Here is a 19,916-nt window from a genome sequence, read left to right on the forward strand (position 1 = left end):
AGAATTATGCCCTGTGTTTTGGCAAATTAAGCTCTTTGACCCATGTATTGTGAGGGAGGTCGAGTATGTGTTTGGCTGAAGTACATGTACATGGCTTTCGCTTAGTGGACAGCAAGTTACCTTACTAATGGCAGTACAAAAGTGGACATGCAGAGAGGGAATGATTCTGATCTTAATGTGTGCATTAAGGTGGCTATGACTAACAATACTTGGAACATAAAAGGTAATTTGACATGTCTGAATTATATTGAAACCTTTCAATCTGGCTGTGTCTACCTTTTATTTCCTGTCTCTAGAAATAGTTAGGTTGCTGCAGCTCTGACCAGCACTCAATACTAATGGCTGCTCATAATGGAGGCGATGTGGGAGGTGAAGCTTATTCTCAGCTCACCAGGTCACCATGGTAAAAAGCCTTGTTAAAATGTCAATGTGAAATAAAATATGAACTTAAAGTCACACTAAACATTTATGCACGAGCCTTAAATTATAACAAGCCTTCTCATAATCTTCTATTAAGATCCGAAGCACATTAGAAAACAACACATCTCAGTTTGACAGACTTATTTTGTTTTTCTGGAATTGACATTTTCTAAGAAATAAGAATAGAAAAATATAAATAAGAAAACCTAAGCCAATCAATAATAAAAAAAAATGTAATAGTTAGAATTCTTGAGCTCACAGAGCATTCAGAAAGTGTTAGCGTTTGTCTTTTTATGTAATCAATATTTTATCAGTAGATCATATTTTCAAATATTAAAACTCTAATCTTATTCACACTTTACTTTTACGTTTTCATGTCATCATTTGACACACAGCCCACTGGAGTAGATCCTGACATTTGTATCCCTTATGAATTTAATTGATATCATTTAATAAATATATATTTAATTTATATAAATTGAATACAAATGTAATGGAATATTGAGTTACCGAAAGACCTAAATATGTCCGCCTATTTCCATTTTATTATCTTGAATCGAACTGTAGGACGATTCTCTGAGTTGTTATGATTTGCCATAACAAATCCTATAGAGAGAACTATTTCAAAAGTAGAAACCATTTCTTGTTTTCCTACCTCCCGTATCCATGGTGCTGTCGTCGTCCACACGGCAGGTTTCGGTGAGGGTGACGAACAGACAGCCAATCGGGTCTAAGGGATGACCCACCCAGCCCTCCAGGTTGGTGGTGGAGGTCACGCCCCTCTGGAGGAGATCTGAGAGTGGAGGATAAATGTTAAAAAAACATTAAACTAACTCCGGAAAACAAACAACAGCATATATTTAAATACAAATGTGTATGTGGCGTACCTTTCTTTTGGTGTTTGTAGATGTCCATCTGTCTGTGCTGCTGAAGGCGGAGTGTGTTGATTATGGCGACGGCCAATCGTAATGCCTCCCTGGAGTAGCCGTGGGAACGCAGGGCGTCGACGCGAGCGCAAGCCGTCGGGACGTGGTCTGTGTGTGAGATGAAGGAGAGTCAGCACAGCTTTACACACACGAACAGAGTGACATTGACACAACCAAAGAAACGCTTTGCTGTACAGAGTCCACACACACACACACACACACACACACACACACACACACACACACACACACACACACACACACACACACACACACACACACACACACACACACACACACACACACACCACACACACACACACACACACACACACACACACACACACACACACACACACACACACACACACACACACACACACACACACACACACACACACACACACACACACACAGATAGCTGGCTTAAGTTGCAGAATCCGACAGATCTTAGCTGGAAGCTGCTTACTGCAGATACTGGCCTCAATATCAGCGGAATTAGTGTGTGTGTGTGTGTGTGTGTGTGTGTGTGTGTGTGTGTGTGTGTGTGTGTGTGTGTGTGTGTGTGTGTGTGTGTGTGTGTGTGTGTGTGTGTGTGTGTGTGTGTGTGTGTGTGTGTGTGTGTGCTGGTTCGGCTTTCAATGAAATTAGAGTCTGTTATTAGAGATAACCACAAAGCGATATTTAACTGAAAATACTTACTCAGAATTTTTCTTCCACACTTGCCCCTGCTAACATCTCAGTAAATGAGCTAGTAGATCATTTTAATTAAAAAATTCAAAATGTTATAGATGCCATTGCTCCAACTAAGGTAAAGGAAGTGTCTGGCAAGAAAATATCTCCATGGAGAAAGGCCATGACCGTGAAAACAGAAAAAAGAGAATGTCGAAAAGCGGAACGCAGATGGCGAAAAACAAATTTCCAGGTTCACTTTGAAATCTATAAAGAGAGACTTGGCCTTTATAATTTGGAATTGAAAAACGCACGACAATCGTCCTTCTCTGACATCATTACCAAAAACAAAAACAACGCACGTGCCTTGTTTGCTACTGTCGACAGACTAACTAACCCCCCAGTGTCAGGAGCCTCTGAATTTCTATCCACCAGGGCGTGCAATGATTTTGCCACATTCTTCACTGACACAATTCAGAAAATCAGACAAGCAGTCAGTGCCTCTGCATCAGGAGCAGCAAATGTGTTGTCTCTGTGTCCACTTAACATCAAGTCAAACACCATGACACAATTCCATCAGATTAATGATAAAAACCTAGAGGACATTATACAACTTCTGAAGTCCTCCTCCTGCTGCCTTGATATTATTCCAACAGGATTTTTCAAAGATGTTTTGCCTTGCATGGCCTCAGATCTACTTCATATAGTAAACAAATCTCTTCACTCAGGTATTTTTCCACAGGCCCTGAAAACTGCAGTCATTAAACCTCTCTTAAAAAAGAATAATCTAGATGCTTCAGTAATGAACAATTACAGGCCCATATCAAACCTGCCATTTCTAGGTAAAATCATTGAAAAAGTTGTTTTTTGAGTTGAGTAATTTTTTGCATTTAAATGACTGTTTTGATGTGTTCCAGTCAGGCTTTCGTCCAAACCACAGCACTGAGACAGCTCTTGTAAAGGTCTTTAATGACATCCACTTAAACACAGACAGTGGCAGAACTTCAGTGTTAGTATTATTAGATCTCAGTGCTGCGTTTGACACTGTTGACCACAGCATATTACTGGACCGACTGGAAAACTGGGTGGGACTTTCGGAAACAGTTCTAAATTGGTTTGAATCCTACTTAAAGGACAGAAACAACTTTGTTTCTATAGGTAAATACACATCTGAGTTGACAAATATGACATGTGGGGTACCTCAAGGCTCCATATTGGGGCCTCTTCTCTTTAACGTCTACATGCTACCACTGGCTCAGATAATGAAAAACAACAAAATAAGTTACCATAGCTATGCGGAGGACACACACATTTACGTAACAATTTCACCAGGAGACTATGCTCCAATTCAAACACTGAGTAAGTGCATTGAACAAATCAATGACTGGATGTGTCAGAACTTTCTCCAATTAAACAAATATAAAACTGAGGTAATGGTTTTTGGAGCCAAGGCAGAACGTTTAAAAGTTAGCGCTGAGCTTCAGTGTGCAATGTTCAAAACAACAGATAAAGCCAGAAATCTAGGTGTAGTCATGGACTCTGACCTGAGTTTCAACAGTCACATTAAAACAGTTACTAAATCAGCCTACTATCACCTAAAGAACATATCTAGGATTAAAAGACTAATGTCACAGCAGGATTTGGAAAAAACTTGTCGATGCTTTTATCTTCAGTAGACTGGACTACTGCAATGGTGTCTTCACAGGTCACACTAAAAAATCTATTAGGAAGCTGCAGCTGATTCAGAACGCCGCTGCTCGAGTCCTCACTGACACTAAGAAAGTGGATCACATCGCTCCTGTTCTGAAGTCTTTACATTGGCTTCTTGTGTGTCAAAGAATAGATTTCAAAATACTGCTGCTGGTTTATAAAGCACTGAATGGTTTAGGCCCAAAATACATTTCTGACCTCCTGCTAAATGATGAACCATCCAGATCTCTCAGGTCTTCAGCGACTGGTCAGCTTTCTGTCCCCAGAGTCAGAACTACACATGGTAAAGCAGCGTTCAGTTATTATGCTCCAAATATCTGGAACAAACTCCCAGAAACCTGCAGGTCCGCTGCAACTCTTACTACTTTTAAATCCAGGCTGAAGACTTTTCTTTTTGTTGCTGCGTTTAATTGAACTATTCATATCTTAAACTGCACTGTAACTTTTATCCATGTATTTTTTCTTTTAATGTTTATTTTATTAGCTTTTCTTTTTAATGACTGATTTTAAATGCCATTTTATTAATGTCTTTCGTTTTTTGTAAAGCACTTTGAATTGCCTTGTGTTGAAAAGTGCTATATAAATAAACTTGCCTTGCCTTGTGTATGTGAAGTAAACACTGTTGTTCCTCTTGAAAATGACGAAAAATTAAGGAAACACTTTTTGAGGACTGAAATAATCCCAATATGACAGTGTGTGTGTATGTGTATGTGTATGTGTATGTGTATGTGTGTGTGTGTGTGTGTGTGTGTGTGTGTGTGTGTGTGGTGTGTGTGTGTGTGTGTGTGTGTGGTGTGTGTGTGTGTGTGTGTGTGTGTGTGTGTGTGTGTGTGTGTGTGTGTGTGTGTGGTTGCTTACCGAGCCACAATGGCAGGCCCTGGGGGTTGAACAGCAGGCTCTCCCCTTCCCTCTGGTAGGATGGAGACATGTAGTGGTCGCTGCTGATGATCCTCTGGAGGTGGCTGTCCTGCCAGTGGAGGTCACACGCCTCCACGGCCCGGCTGAACACCGACCTCCTCGGCCTGGTCAGAGAGTCTGTGAAAAACAGCACACACACAGGGTCAGTAAAAGCGCCATGTGGTCCTATCATATCTGTGCAGGCAGTGTATTCATATTTTGATTACGCAGTAGAATGTGTGTCTGTGCTGACCCTGTGCCAGGCTGCTCTGCGGCAGAGCGTTGGTGATGTTAGGAAGCTCGCTGCCGTAGTTGCCATCCTCCAGCGGGCAGATGTCCATGTCGCCCCATTTTTTCAGCTGCTTCAGCCAGCCGGTCTTCTCCTCGCTCTTACAGTGGGGGTTTAGCACCACGCACACCCACAATGCACCTGGGGGGTTAGAGAGGCAGTCAGTGGTTAGGAAGGAAGGTTTTGTTGTACTGTCTAATATTGGACCAGGGAAGTGTCCAAGCTGGCGGAATTCTACCAATACTAAAAAATACGCTTTTCCTTAATGTTTCCTCAAAACTTACAAACATAATGAAGCTTTTTTATTTTTATAAAAGTAATCAATTTGCCATTACAATTCCTTGATCACAAGAGAAACCTCAATGCTGTCACTCCTGCCCAACTCATTTCAGTTTTTAAATGTAAGGATAAACGGTTCATTCTTTCTTCATACTAGATTTTTTCTTTTAGAGTCCATACAGTAATCTGTATATTTTTAAAAGATATTTTTGGGGCTAGAGATTGCCTTTATTGAGACAAAGAGTGAAAGGGGGAGACAGAGGACAGGCAGGACATTGCCTGTAATGTTCGGGTACAAGATTGTGTACTATTACTATTTGAAATGAATAAATAAACAAATTAAAAAAGGCATATAGGCATTTTTACTATTTTCCGATATTTCATTGACAAACAATGTATCTATTAATTCAGAAAGCTTGAAGCCTTGATTGAAGCCTTATCAAATAGAAATAATATGGCAAAAAAACTAAAATAAGTGGTTTTAATAGTAGTCATTTTATTATGCCTAAAAAGCTGAAGAATGTGCTGCTTTTTGTTTCTCCCATTGACTTTGCCATGGCCGTTTATTAAAGCCAGAGTCAAAAGCTTGCTGGCCTTCTCCATTAACTTCACTACACTTTAAGCACCTGCTCTCCATACACAGACCTGGAGCGGGGTCAACTGTCAGATGTCTGCATCTCTGAGGAAAAATGATCAGGCGGCAAACCCTGAGTGTCTGGCTGTTATTTCTGTCTGTGTCATGATCTCCCTCGCTCACCCAGGAAGTGTTCTCATTGACCTCCTAAATGCTGGGATTGATTGCAGAAAAGCTGAGCAGCCCTATTGATCGGCAGCCTTTATTATTCAGTCTGTGAGAGGAGCGAGAGGAGAGCAGGAGGAGAAGCTGCTGACTGGAGGACCTAATAGCTCACTGACTGGAGGGAACAAGGTGACTGTCCATTTGTCTGAGTACCTGACAGGCCGGACACTTCTGTGGGCCTGGCTGTCTGACCAGCAACATAGCTGAGTGGCCAACTCGTAAACAAACTGGGAAAGCACACTAAGTAGAGTCTAGATCTCTGGTGTGACCACCTCCTTTATTACATTTAGCTGATGCTTTTAGCCAAGCAACTGTTAAGCATTTAAACATGAAGATACAAACTAAAAAAACTGTTGGTGAGAATATCCTTGTCCAAATTGTGGGCCAAACTTGGACTTTCTGACCCCATACACGACTCCCTTGCCGGTAAGATTGTAACAAAGCAAACAAAAACATGGATTTATTTATCTCATGTTGTGCCTAACATAAGTGGATCTGAACATATCAAGTTTGAAATGAATCAGAAGGTTTCAAATTAGATTACATTATCTATGGAGTTCAGTTTTAATCAACAAAAAATATTATGTGGCGTGTAATTGTATTTTGGGTGTTTGTAAATAAATTATTGAGTAGGTAAAGTTTGTTTGTAGCCTATTGATAGCTGGAAATGCCTTTTGCTACTGAGGAGTAAGAGAAAATTGAGGCTGATGGGTTCATCAGTTTTTGACATTAGCTGTGGACAGACGCACACTGGTGAAGATAACTCGTCTTTACAATGTGTTTCTTTCTGACATTTTTCTCCGACTGTTCCTTACCAAGTTTCATCCCAGAGCTGACGACACTTGTCTGTCATGCCGTGCCCTTGCTGTCTCCATAGCGACAATCGAGGGTCTGCCATAAACTGTTCTGTTATGAGCGTCAGCATTCTGGCTCCGTTGGAGTCTCGCATTCGTAGCATCTCCCTCACCTATAAAGGACCCGGAAAGAGAAATATGTCTGTTTAGTACTGAACTGGAGTCAGTGTGATATGCTTGTAACAGCCAGAAAAGGATAGCTAACAAAAAGTCCCTTTAAATATTGTATATGGTATTGGCTTGCATCTACTTATTTGACTTCAGAGTGAATTGAACATATAAAGCATGATGTCTCGAAACAGCCCCATCATAGAGGATCCTTTAGGGTCAACATGAGGTTACACTCCAGATATTATAAACCCTTATGAATACCACTTGGAATAAGAAAGTGCTCAAAATCTATGTCTGAGTAAAGTTGAGCTTGTTGGACTCAGAAAAAGACTAAGAAAAGGACATTTATGAATCCTCAATCGACTTGCAAAACCATATTCAAGACTTGTTAATGCCTTGAGTTTGAATATTACAGTTAAAGAGATCTTAAGATGTTCTTGTGCAATTCTCCCGGTGGGAAACCATACTTTTAAAAGAGACGCAAAGTTGAATGGATGCCAAGGGAAGAGTGTCTCAATTTAAAAGTCTGTGAATCACTGTATTCTCTGAAAGAAGTGAATAAGTGGTGGGTTCAAGAGGAAGTAAGAAAGAGTCGGAAGAAATTCTGAAAGAAGGATATAATATGATAGATTGATTTTAAACAACTTCATGAAATTACTTCATTATTTTAAAAAGGGGCATTTAACTGATTTAGAGGAAGGTGAAGATATATTTTCAGGTACCTACGATACATTCATCGTTTTTCAATAGCCACTATAGAGTATGGGAAATGTAGAATTTAGCTAGAGCCATACTAGTGTTCTACAAGTCAGGACATTGATTTGACTACTGTCTTTTTTTAATCTCCTGTGAGTCCCCAAAGTTTTAACTAAGTCCAATACTAAACCACTTAAGTAGAAGAAGTAAAAATTGTCAAGAAGAAATCCTCAAGACAATATTCTTTAGAGTTAAACAATTACTTTACTCATTTGTGTCATGATTGATGATTTTGACAATAGTAATGAAATAAAAAGATCTATTGTGACAGAGACAGGAAGAGGCGGTGCCCTTACCTTCGCGAACATGGAGTTGAGTTGCTTCCCAGAGCCATAGTATCCTCCCTGTGACAGAAACTGTTTGACTTGCTCCCTGACTGATCCTCATCCAGATGCCAGCAGTTGTCATCATCAATGCTGGCGCCTGCAGTCGGGTCCGGAGCGCCTGGAAATACACACACAAATTAAACTACAGGCACAAACATTGACACAACAACAGATCTTATAGCAATCCAATCCAAGTTGGTACTCGGATAATGTTTTCATACCAATTTGTTTTACATTGAAGTTGCAGTGCACCTGTATTTGAGAAAAGCTGCTTCTTTTTAGGCTAATCATGCCGTAAGAAAATATTGGCCAACTTTATTTTTCTTCAGTTCTGCACTGTGTGCCTGAGTTATACTTCGGGGAAATGCAGATATGCTCAGAAGTGGGAAGCTGCTTTGATCTAGCAGGAAGCGAGCTGAGGAAGGCCCAGAGATGTGTTTCCAACCGGCTAAGAGTACGCAACAGCAAACAGTAACATTATTCCCCCATCAAAGCAAGCCTCGCTCATGAACGACTGAACTTCAACCCCCAGGATCCCCCTTGTCAAACAGAGACAGGAAACACAGCGCGGGGCTTCCTGGACAGGAGAGCTGGAGAATGTCAACATTTAGCGCGGAGGATGAAATAGAGACGCAGAAGTAAAGTTTTGTTTGGTGAAAGGATGTGTATGCTTTGTCGTTTTCCCCGACGCGGGTCTGTTGAAGTTCTCCTCTTGTTTTTCATCTCGGTAAATGTTTCGGTTCTTTCATCTTTCCTCTCCTTCCCGTGTTCCAGAGAGCCATTTCTCCCCGTCTCTTCCTCTCAGTGTCCCTTTCCTTTGCACACATCTATCTCTAACACTTCTCCTGCATCCATTTCATCCTTGACCTCTTTTCCCCCTGCTTTCTTCAATGCTCTCCTGCCACTGGAAGGAGGTAGTCACAGGAGAGGAGGAACTAAGAAATCAAACAAGTCATTTAAAGCCTGACTTGCTGCTTTGACGAATAAATCAGGACTCTGACGCATGACGTAGCATGTTTAAAGTCTTAAGCTTTAGTCTGGCCTGTTTGCTGTGTAGATATCACTGCCGTGGGATGGACAGCACATCAAACTTTTCAAACGTGGACTTGGTGGATAAAGATGTTTTTAAATCACATATCATGAGCTCAAAGTTTGCCACACATGTTTCCTCTCACCGTGGACCTGGTTGATCTCAGAGTTGGAGGAGAGGATCTCGTCTGCCAGTTTCTGAGCGGTGGGCAGCACCTCGGTGTGGTGGGCCGTGATCAGGTACTGCACCAGCTTCTGCAGCTGATCTCTGTTCATCTGGAAACAAACGTCTCTGAGATAGGCAACCGCAGCTTCACCTGTATCAGATACACACAGGAGATGTTGATGTATGAAGTTTCAACTAAAAAACTTATTGTTATTTTAAGTTGGGTCTATGACATTTTCAGAAGAGTAAGTAGCCCTCTCCTGCAGTATGTGACATTTGTGTGACTTTTTATTGAGTGTTCACATCAACAGCAAGTTTATGACCAGTTTTTTGGAATATTCTTATATGTGTGTACATGTAAACATCACTTATCCAGTGAACAAAATATATATATGCACCCCCCAAAGTACCCCAAAAGAAACCTGATACTGTTTCATGTATAAACCTAAGCCAAGGGCCGTATCACACAAGCATTTAAGATCTGGAGCGTTAAATAAACATAGTTTTGTCTTTTGGTAATAAAAGAGACATTGTTGTCTCCCACTGTTCTGCATGGTTGTAATGACAATAGTATAATAAAGGGATAAATATGAATAACCAAATGTATCTGCGCTCAAAAACACAATATCCAAAATACAAATCGGAACCAGGATTAGCCTCATAAACAGGTTATTCATATCCTTGCAAATGCACTTGTAGACATATAGATATATTTTGTACATTACCTGTTCAGGCTTGCGAATCCTGTAAAGAGAGAGCGCCACCACATGGGCGCAGTAGAAAATGTCTCTGTTCCCACAACCACAGGTGACGGAGGTGATCTTGCATCGGTCGAAGCTGATGGCCACCTTGTGGGTGACCTCTGGATCTGAAGATGTGGCGGGTTCAGTTACTGTGCCACTGAGGTGAAACCCTGGGGAGGAAGAAGGAGAAGATGAGTGAGCTTCAACATTCAATCACAAAGAAAAGTCTTCGGTTGGATGCACATTTAATCATCCTGACTTTTTATAGTTGATAATGCAACAGGTAACTGCAAATGTAATGTTTAAGTTAAGTTTAAATGAGTTTCCATCGTTATGAATAATTATTTGCAAGAGTTCACATGATGAGCTCAACACGTACCATGTTCCTTGGTTTCCTAAAGTTAAGTTGTTCAACATCAACGCTTCCCGTTTCCGTTATATTAGCTTCTACCCAGATCTTGTGAACGGACTACCAATAATACTTGGAACATAAAAGGTAATTTGACATGTCTGAATTATATTGAAACCTTTCAATCTGGCTGTGTCTACCTTTTATTTCCTGTCTCTAGAAATAGTTAGGTTGCTGCAGCTCTGAGCTCTGACCAGCACTCAATACTAATGGCTGCTCATAATGGAGGCGATGTGGGAGGTGAAGCTTATTCTCAGCTCACCAGGTCACCATGGTAAAAAGCCTTGTTAAAATGTCAATGTGAAATAAAATATGAACTTAAAGTCACACTAAACATTTATGCACGAGCCTTAAATTATAACAAGCCTTCTCATAATCTTCTATTAAGATCCGAAGCACATTAGAAAACAACACATCTCAGTTTGACAGACTTATTTTGTTTTTCTGGAATTGACATTTTCTAAGAAATAAGAATAGAAAAATATAAATAAGAAAACCTAAGCCAATCAATAATAAAAAAAAATGTAATAGTTAGAATTCTTGAGCTCACAGAGCATTCAGAAAGTGTTAGCGTTTGTCTTTTTATGTAATCAATATTTTATCAGTAGATCATATTTTCAAATATTAAAACTCTAATCTTATTCACACTTTACTTTTACGTTTTCATGTCATCATTTGACACACAGCCCACTGGAGTAGATCCTGACATTTGTATCCCTTATGAATTTAATTGATATCATTTAATAAATATATATTTAATTTATATAAATTGAATACAAATGTAATGGAATATTGAGTTACCGAAAGACCTAAATATGTCCGCCTATTTCCATTTTATTATCTTGAATCGAACTGTAGGACGATTCTCTGAGTTGTTATGATTTGCCATAACAAATCCTATAGAGAGAACTATTTCAAAAGTAGAAACCATTTCTTGTTTTCCTACTCCCGTATCCATGGTGCTGTCGTCGTCCACACGGCAGGTTTCGGTGAGGGTGACGAACAGACAGCCAATCGGGTCTAAGGGATGACCCACCCAGCCCTCCAGGTTGGTGGTGGAGGTCACGCCCCTCTGGAGGAGATCTGAGAGTGGAGGATAAATGTTAAAAAAACATTAAACTAACTCCGGAAAACAAACAACAGCATATATTTAAATACAAATGTGTATGTGGCGTACCTTTCTTTTGGTGTTTGTAGATGTCCATCTGTCTGTGGCTGAAGGCGGAGTGTGTTGATTATGGCGACGGCCAATCGTAATGCCTCCCTGGAGTAGCCGTGGGAACGCAGGGGTCGACGCGAGCGCAAGCCCGTCGGGACGTGTGTGTGAGATGAAGGAGAGTCAGCACAGCTTTACACACAGAACAGAGTGACATTGACACAACCAAAGAAACGCTTTGCTGTACAGACTCCACAAACACACACACACACACACACACACACACACCACACAACCACAAACACACACACACACACACACACACACACACACACACACACACAACACACAAACCCACACACACACCACAACACACACACACACACACAACACACACACACACACACACACACACACACACACACACACACCACAACACACACACACACACACACACAGATAGCTGGCTTAAGTTGCAGAATCCGACAGATCTTAGCTGGAAGCTGCTTACTGCAGATACTGGCCTCAATATCAGCGGAATTAGTGTGTGTGTGTGTGTGTGTGTGTGTGTGTGTTGTGGTGTGTGTGTGTGTGTGGTGTGTGTGTGTGTGTGTGTGTGTGTGTGTGTGTGTGTGTGTGTGTGTGTGTGTGTGTGTGTGTGTGTGTGTGTGTGTGTGTGTGTGTGTGTGTGCTGGTTCGGCTTTCAATGAAATTAGAGTCTGTTATTAGAGATAACCACAAAGCGATATTTAACTGAAAATACTTACTCAGAATTTTTCTTCCACACTTGCCCCTGCTAACATCTCAGTAAATGAGCTAGTAGATCATTTTAATTAAAAAATTCAAAATGTTATAGATGCCATTGCTCCAACTAAGGTAAAGGAAGTGTCTGGCAAGAAAATATCTCCATGGAGAAAGGCCATGACCGTGAAAACAGAAAAAGAGAATGTCGAAAAGCGGAACGCAGATGGCGAAAAACAAATTTCCAGGTTCACTTTGAAATCTATAAAGAGAGACTTGGCCTTTATAATTTGGAATTGAAAAACGCACGACAATCGTCCTTCTCTGACATCATTACCAAAAACAAAAACAACGCCGTGCCTTGTTTGCTACTGTCGACAGACTAACTAACCCCCCAGTGTCAGGAGCCTCTGAATTTCTATCCACCAGGGCGTGCAATGATTTTGCCACATTCTTCACTGACACAATTCAGAAAATCAGACAAGCAGTCAGTGCCTCTGCATCAGGAGCAGCAAATGTGTTGTCTCTGTGTCCACTTAACATCAAGTCAAACACCATGACACAATTCCATCAGATTAATGATAAAAACCTAGAGGACATTATACAACTTCTGAAGTCCTCCTCCTGCTGCCTTGATATTATTCCAACAGGATTTTTCAAAGATGTTTTGCCTTGCATGGCCTCAGATCTACTTCATATAGTAAACAAATCTCTTCACTCAGGTATTTTTCCACAGGCCCTGAAAACTGCAGTCATTAAACCTCTCTTAAAAAGAATAATCTAGATGCTTCAGTAATGAACATTACAGGCCCATATCAACCTCCCATTTCTAGGTAAATCATTGAAAAAGTTGTTTTTTGAGTTGAGTAATTTTTTTGCAATTTAAATGACTGTTTGATGTGTTCCAGTCAGGCTTTCGTCCAACCACAGCACTGAGAACGCTCTTGTAAAGGTCTTTAATGACATCCACTTAAACACAGACAGTGGCAGAACTTCAGTGTTAGTATTATTAGATCTCAGTGCTGCGTTTGACACTGTTGACCACAGCATATTACTGGACCGACTGGAAAACTGGGTGGGACTTTCGGAAACAGTTTCTAAATTGGTTTGAATCCTACTTAAAGGACAGAAACAACTTTGTTTCTATAGGTAAATACACATCTGAGTTGACAAATATGACATGTGGGGTACCTCAAGGCTCCATATTGGGGCCCTCTTCTCTTTAACGTCTACATGCTACCACTGGCTCAGATAATGAAAAAACAACAAAATAAGTTACCATAGCTATGCGGAGGATCACACACATTTACGTAAACAATTTCACCAGGAGACTATGCTCCAATTCAAACACTGAGTAGTGCATTGAAACACATCAATGACTGGATGTGTCAGACTTTCTCCAATTAAACAAATATAAAACTGAGGTAATTGGTTTTTGGAAGCCAGGCAGAACGTTAAAAGTTAGCGCTGAGCTTCAGTGTGCAATGTTCAAAACAACAGCTAAGCCAGAAATCTAGGTGTAGTCATGGACTCTGACCTGAGTTTCAACAGTCACATTAAACAGTTACTAGAATCAGCCTACTATCACCTAAAGAACATATCTAGGATTAAAGACTAATGTCACCAGCAGGATTTGGAAAAAACTTGTCGATGCTTTATCTTCAGTAGACTGGACTACTGCAATGGTGTCTTCACAGGTGCACACTAAAAAATCTATTAGGAAAGCTGCAGCTGATCAGAACGCCGCTGCTCGAATTCCTCACTAACACTAAGAAAGTGGATCACATCGCCCTGTCTGAAGTCTTTACATTGGCTTCTTGTGTGTCAAAGAATAGATTTCAAAATACTGCTGCTGGTTTATAAAGCACTGAATGGTTTAGGCCCAAAATACATTTCTGACCTCCTGCTAAATGATGAACCATCCAGATCTCTCAGGTCTTCAGCGACTGGTCAGCTTTCTGTCCCCAGAGTCAGAACTACACATGGCTAAAGCAGCGTTCAGTATTATGCTCCAAATATCTGGAACAAACTCCCAGAAACCTGCAGGTCCGCTGCAAACTCTTACTACTTTTAAATCCAGGCTGAAGACTTTTCTTTTTGTTGCTGCGTTTAATTGAACTATTCATATCTTAAACTGCACTGTAACTTTTATCCATGTATTTTTTCTTTTAATGTTTATTTTATTAGCTTTTCTTTTTAATGACTGATTTTAAATGCCATTTTATTAATGTCTTTCGTTTTTTGTAAAGCACTTTGAATTGCCTTGTGTTGAAAAGTGCTATATGAAATAAACTTGCCTTGCCTTGTGTATGTGAAGTAAACACGTTGTTCCTCTTGAAATGACGAAAAATTAAGGAAACACTTTTTGAGGACTGAAATATCCCAATATGACAGTGTGTGTGTATGTGTATGTGTATGTGTATGTGTAGTGTGTGGTGTGTGTGTGTGTGTGTGTTGTGTGTGTGTGTGTGTGTGTGTGTGTGTGTGTGTGTGTTGTGTGTGTGTGTGGTGTGTGTGTGTGTGTGTGTGTGTGTGTGTGTGTGTGTGTGTGTGTGTGTGGTGTGTGGTTGCTTCACCGAGCCACAATGGCAGGCCCTGGGGGTTGAACAGCAGGCTCTCCCCTTCCCTCTGGTAGGATGGAGACATGTAGTGGTCGCTGCTGATGATCCTCTGGAGGTGGCTGTCCTGCCAGTGGAGGTCACACGCCTCCACGGCCCGGCTGAACACCCGACCTCCACGGCCTGGTCAGAGAGTCTGTGAAAAACAGCACACACACAGGGTCAGTAAAAGCGCCATGTGGTCCTATCATATCTGTGCAGGCAGTGTATTCATATTTTGATTACGCAGTAGAATGTGTGTCTGTGCTGACCCTGTGCCAGGCTGCTCTGCGGCAGAGCGTTGGTGATGTTAGGAAGCTCGCTGCCGTAGTTGCCATCCTCCAGCGGGCAGATGTCCATGTCGCCCCATTTTTTCAGCTGCTTCAGCCAGCCGGTCTTCTCCTCGCTCTTACAGTGGGGGTTTAGCACCACGCACACCCACAATGCACCTGGGGGGTTAGAGAGGCAGTCAGTGGTTAGGAAGGAAGGTTTTGTTGTACTGTCTAATATTGGACCAGGGAAGTGTCCAAGCTGGCGGAATTCTACCAATACTAAAAAATACGCTTTTCCTTAATGTTCCTCAAAACTTACAAACATAATGAAGCTTTTTTATTTTTATAAAAGTAATCAATTTGCCATTACAATTCCTTGATCACAAGAGAAACCTCAATGCTGTCACTCCTGCCCAACTCATTTCAGTTTTTAAATGTAAGGATAAACGGTTCATTCTTTCTTCATACTAGATTTTTTCTTTTAGAGTCCATACAGTAATCTGTATATTTTTAAAAGATATTTTTGGGGCTAGAGATTGCCTTTATTGAGACAAAGAGTGAAAGGGGGAGACAGAGGACAGGCAGGACATTGCCTGTAATGTTCGGGTACAAGATTGTGTACTATTACTATTTGAAATGAATAAATAAACAAATTAAAAAAGGCATATAGGCATTTTTACTATTTTCCGATATTTCATTGACAAACAATGTATCTATTAATTCAGAAAGCTTGAAGCCTTGATTGAAGCCTTATCAAATAGAAATAATATGGCAAAAAAACTAAAATAAGTGGTTTTAATAGTAGTCATTTTATTATGCCTAAAAAGCTGAAGAATGTGCTGCTTTTTGTTTCTCCCATTGACTTTGCCATGGCCGTTTATTAAAGCCAGAGTCAAAAGCTTGCTGGCCTTCTCCATTAACTTCACTACACTTTAAGCACCTGCTCTCCATACACAGACCTGGAGCGGGGTCAACTGTCAGATGTCTGCATCTCTGAGGAAAAATGATCAGGCGGCAAACCCTGAGTGTCTGGCTGTTATTTCTGTCTGTGTCATGATCTCCCTCGCTCACCCAGGAAGTGTTCTCATTGACCTCCTAAATGCTGGGATTGATTGCAGAAAAGCTGAGCAGCCCTATTGATCGGCAGCCTTTATTATTCAGTCTGTGAGAGGAGCGAGAGGAGAGCAGGAGGAGAAGCTGCTGACTGGAGGACCTAATAGCTCACTGACTGGAGGGAACAAGGTGACTGTCCATTTGTCTGAGTACCTGACAGGCCGGACACTTCTGTGGGCCTGGCTGTCTGACCAGCAACATAGCTGAGTGGCCAACTCGTAAACAAACTGGGAAAGCACACTAAGTAGAGTCTAGATCTCTGGTGTGACCACCTCCTTTATTACATTTAGCTGATGCTTTTAGCCAAGCAACTGTTAAGCATTTAAACATGAAGATACAAACTAAAAAAACTGTTGGTGAGAATATCCTTGTCCAAATTGTGGGCCAAACTTGGACTTTCTGACCCCATACACGACTCCCTTGCCGGTAAGATTGTAACAAAGCAAACAAAAACATGGATTTATTTATCTCATGTTGTGCCTAACATAAGTGGATCTGAACATATCAAGTTTGAAATGAATCAGAAGGTTTCAAATTAGATTACATTATCTATGGAGTTCAGTTTTAATCAACAAAAAATATTAATGTGGCGTGTAATTGTATTTTGGGTGTTTGTAAATTAAATTAATTGAGTAGGTAAAGTTTGTTTGTAGCCTATTGATAGCTGGAAATGCCTTTTGCTACTGAGGAGTAAGAGAAAATTGAGGCTGATGGGTTCATCAGTTTTTGACATTAGCTGTGGACAGACGCACACTGGTGAAGATAACTCGTCTTTACAATGTGTTTTCTTTCTGACATTTTTCTCCGACTGTTCTTACCAAGTTCATCCCAGAGCTGACGACACTTGTCTGTCATGCCCGTGCCTTGCTGTCTCCATAGCGACAATCGAGGGTCTGCCATAAACTGTTCTGTTATGAGCGTCAGCATTCTGGCTCCGTTGGAGTCTCGCATTCGTAGCATCTCCCTCACCTATAAAGACCCGGAAAGAGAAATATGTCTGTTTAGTACTGAACTGGAGTCAGTGTGATATGCTTGTAAACAGCCAGAAAAGGATAGCTAACAAAAAGTCCCTTTAAATATTGTATATGGTATTGGCTTGCATCTACTTATTTGACTTCAGAGTGAATTGAACATATAAAGCATGATGTCTCGAAACAGCCCCATCATAGAGGATCCTTTAGGGTCAACATGAGGTTACACTCCAGATATTATAAACCCTTATGAATACCACTTGGAATAAGAAAGTGCTCAAAATCTATGTCTGAGTAAAGTGAGCTTGTTGGACTCAGACAAAGACTAAGAAAAGGACATTTATGAATCCTCAATCGACTTGCAAAACCATATTCAAGACTTGTTAATGCCTTGAGTTTGAATATTACAGTTAAAGAGATCTTAAGATGTTCTTGTGCAATTCTCCCGGTGGGAAACCATACTTTTAAAAAGAGACGCAAAGTTGAATGGATGCCAAGGGAAGAGTGTCTCAATTTAAAAGTCTGTGAATCACTGTATTCTCTGAAAGAAGTGAATAAGTGGTGGGTTCAAGAGGAAGTAAGAAAGAAGTCGGAAGAAATTCTGAAAGAAGGATATAATATGATAGATTGATTTTAAACAACTTCATGAAATTACTTCATTATTTTAAAAGGGGCATTTAACTGATTTAGAGGAAGGTGAAGATATATTTTCAGGTACCTACGATACATTCATCGTTTTCAATAGCCACTATAGAGTATGGGAAATGTAGAATTTAGCTAGAGCCATACTAGTGTCTACAAGTCAGGACATTGATTTTGACTACTGTCTTTTTTTAAATCTCCTGTGAGTCCCCAAAGTTTTAACTAAGTCCAATACTAAACCACTTAAGTAGAAGAAGTAAAAATTGTCAAGAAGAAATCCTCAAGACAATATTCTTTAGAGTTAAACAATTACTTTACTCATTTGTGTCATGATTGATGATTTTGACAATAGTAATGAAATAAAAAGATCTATTGTGACAGAGACAGGAAGAGGCGGTGCCCTTACCTTCGCGAACATGGAGTTGAGTTGCTTCCCAGAGCCATAGTATCCTCCCTGTGACAGAAACTGTTTGACTTGCTCCCTGACTTGATCCTCATCCAGATGCCAGCAGTTGTCATCATCAATGCTGGCGCCTGCAGTCGGGTCCGGAGCGCCTGGAAATACACACACAAATTAAACTACAGGCACAAACAGTGACACAACAACAGATCTTATAGCAATCCAATCCAAAGTTGGTACTCGGATAATGTTTTCATACCAATTTGTTTTACATTGAAGTTGCAGTGCACCTGTATTTGAGAAAAGCTGCTTCTTTTTAGGCTAATCATGCCGTAAGAAATATATGGCCAACTTTATTTTTCTTCAGTTCTGCACTGTGTGCCTGAGTTATACTTCGGGGAAATGCAGATATGCTCAGAAGGGGGAAGCTGCTTTGATCTAGCAGGAAGCGAGCTGAGGAAGGCCCAGAGATGTGTTTCCAACCGGCTAAGAGTACGCAACAGCAAACAGTAACATTATTCCCCCATCAAAGCAAGCCTCGCTCCTGGAACGACTGAACTTCAACCCCCAGGATCCCCCTTGTCAAACAGAGACAGGAAACACAGCGCGGGGCTTCCTGGACAGGAGAGCTGGAGAATGTCAACATTTAGCGCGGAGGATGAAATAGAGACGCAGAAGTAAAGTTTTGTTTGGTGAAAGGATGTGTATGCTTTGTCGTTTTCCCCGACGCGGGTCTGTTGAAGTTCTCCTCTTGTTTTTCATCTCGGTAAATGTTTCGGTTCTTTCATCTTTCCTCTCCTTCCCGTGTTCCAGAGAGCCATTTCTCCCCGTCTCTTCCTCTCAGTGTCCCTTTTCCTTTGCACACATCTATCTCTAACTTCTCCTGCATCCATTTCATCCTTGACCTCTTTTCCCCCTGCTTTCTTCAATGCTCTCCTGCCACTGGAAGGAGGTAGTCACAGGAGAGGAGGAACTAAGAAATCAAACAAGTCATTTAAAGCCTGACTTGCTGCTTTGACGAATAAATCAGGACTCTGACGCATGACGTAGCATGTTTAAAGTCTTAAGCTTTTAAGTCTGGCCTGTTGCTGTGTAGATATCACTGCCGTGGGATGGACAGCACATCAACTTTTCAAACGTGGACTTGGTGGATAAAGATGTTTTTAAAATCACATATCATGAGCTCAAAGTTTGCCACAATGTTTCCTCTCACCGTGGACCTGGTTGATCTCAGAGTTGGAGGAGAGGATCTCGTCTGCCAGTTTCTGAGCGGTGGGCAGCACCTCGGTGTGGTGGGCCGTGATCAGGTACTGCACCAGCTTCTGCAGCTGATCTCTGTTCATCTGGAACAACGTCTCTGAGATAGGCAACCGCAGCTTCACCTGTATCAGATACACACATGGAGATGTTGATGTATGAAGTTTCAACTAAAAACTTATTGTTATTTTAAGTTGGTCTATGACATTTTCAGAAGAGTAAGTAGCCCTCTCCTGCAGTATGTGACATTTGTGTGACTTTTTATTGAGTGTTCACATCAACAGCAAGTTTATGACCAGTTTTTTGGAATATTCTTATATGTGTGTACATGTAAACATCACTTATCCAGTGAACAAAAATATATATATGCACCCCAAAGTA

General features: G+C 40.9%; 1 protein-coding gene and 1 pseudogene across 2 annotated transcripts in view; both read right to left on the reverse strand.

Annotated features, from left to right (window-relative positions):
* LOC117462133 (zinc finger SWIM domain-containing protein 5-like) overlaps positions 1 to 19,916 on the reverse strand; it is a 78,761-nt gene that overhangs the window by 12,387 nt on the left and 46,458 nt on the right. Inside the window, exons 3-9 of one of the 2 annotated variants that reach the window (XM_034104216.1) lie at positions 19,492 to 19,660; positions 18,285 to 18,433; positions 17,084 to 17,234; positions 15,153 to 15,329; positions 4,587 to 4,763; positions 1,308 to 1,454; positions 1,076 to 1,213 (exon numbers count right to left, since the gene is read on the reverse strand). In XM_034104216.1, coding sequence (XP_033960107.1) covers positions 1,076 to 1,213; positions 1,308 to 1,454; positions 4,587 to 4,763; positions 15,153 to 15,329; positions 17,084 to 17,234; positions 18,285 to 18,433; positions 19,492 to 19,660 — 1,108 coding nt within the window. Of the gene's footprint in view, positions 1 to 1,075; positions 1,214 to 1,307; positions 1,455 to 4,586; positions 4,764 to 6,161; positions 6,196 to 11,349; positions 11,470 to 15,152; positions 15,330 to 17,083; positions 17,235 to 18,284; positions 18,434 to 19,491; positions 19,661 to 19,916 lie in introns of both variants that reach the window. The other variant, XM_034104218.1, reaches the window with a different exon arrangement.
* LOC139435560 (zinc finger SWIM domain-containing protein 5-like) lies at positions 6,804 to 9,344 on the reverse strand (annotated as a pseudogene).

This window comes from Pseudochaenichthys georgianus, chromosome 17, assembly GCF_902827115.2.
Source record: "Pseudochaenichthys georgianus chromosome 17, fPseGeo1.2, whole genome shotgun sequence".
NCBI lineage: Eukaryota > Metazoa > Chordata > Actinopteri > Perciformes > Channichthyidae > Pseudochaenichthys > Pseudochaenichthys georgianus.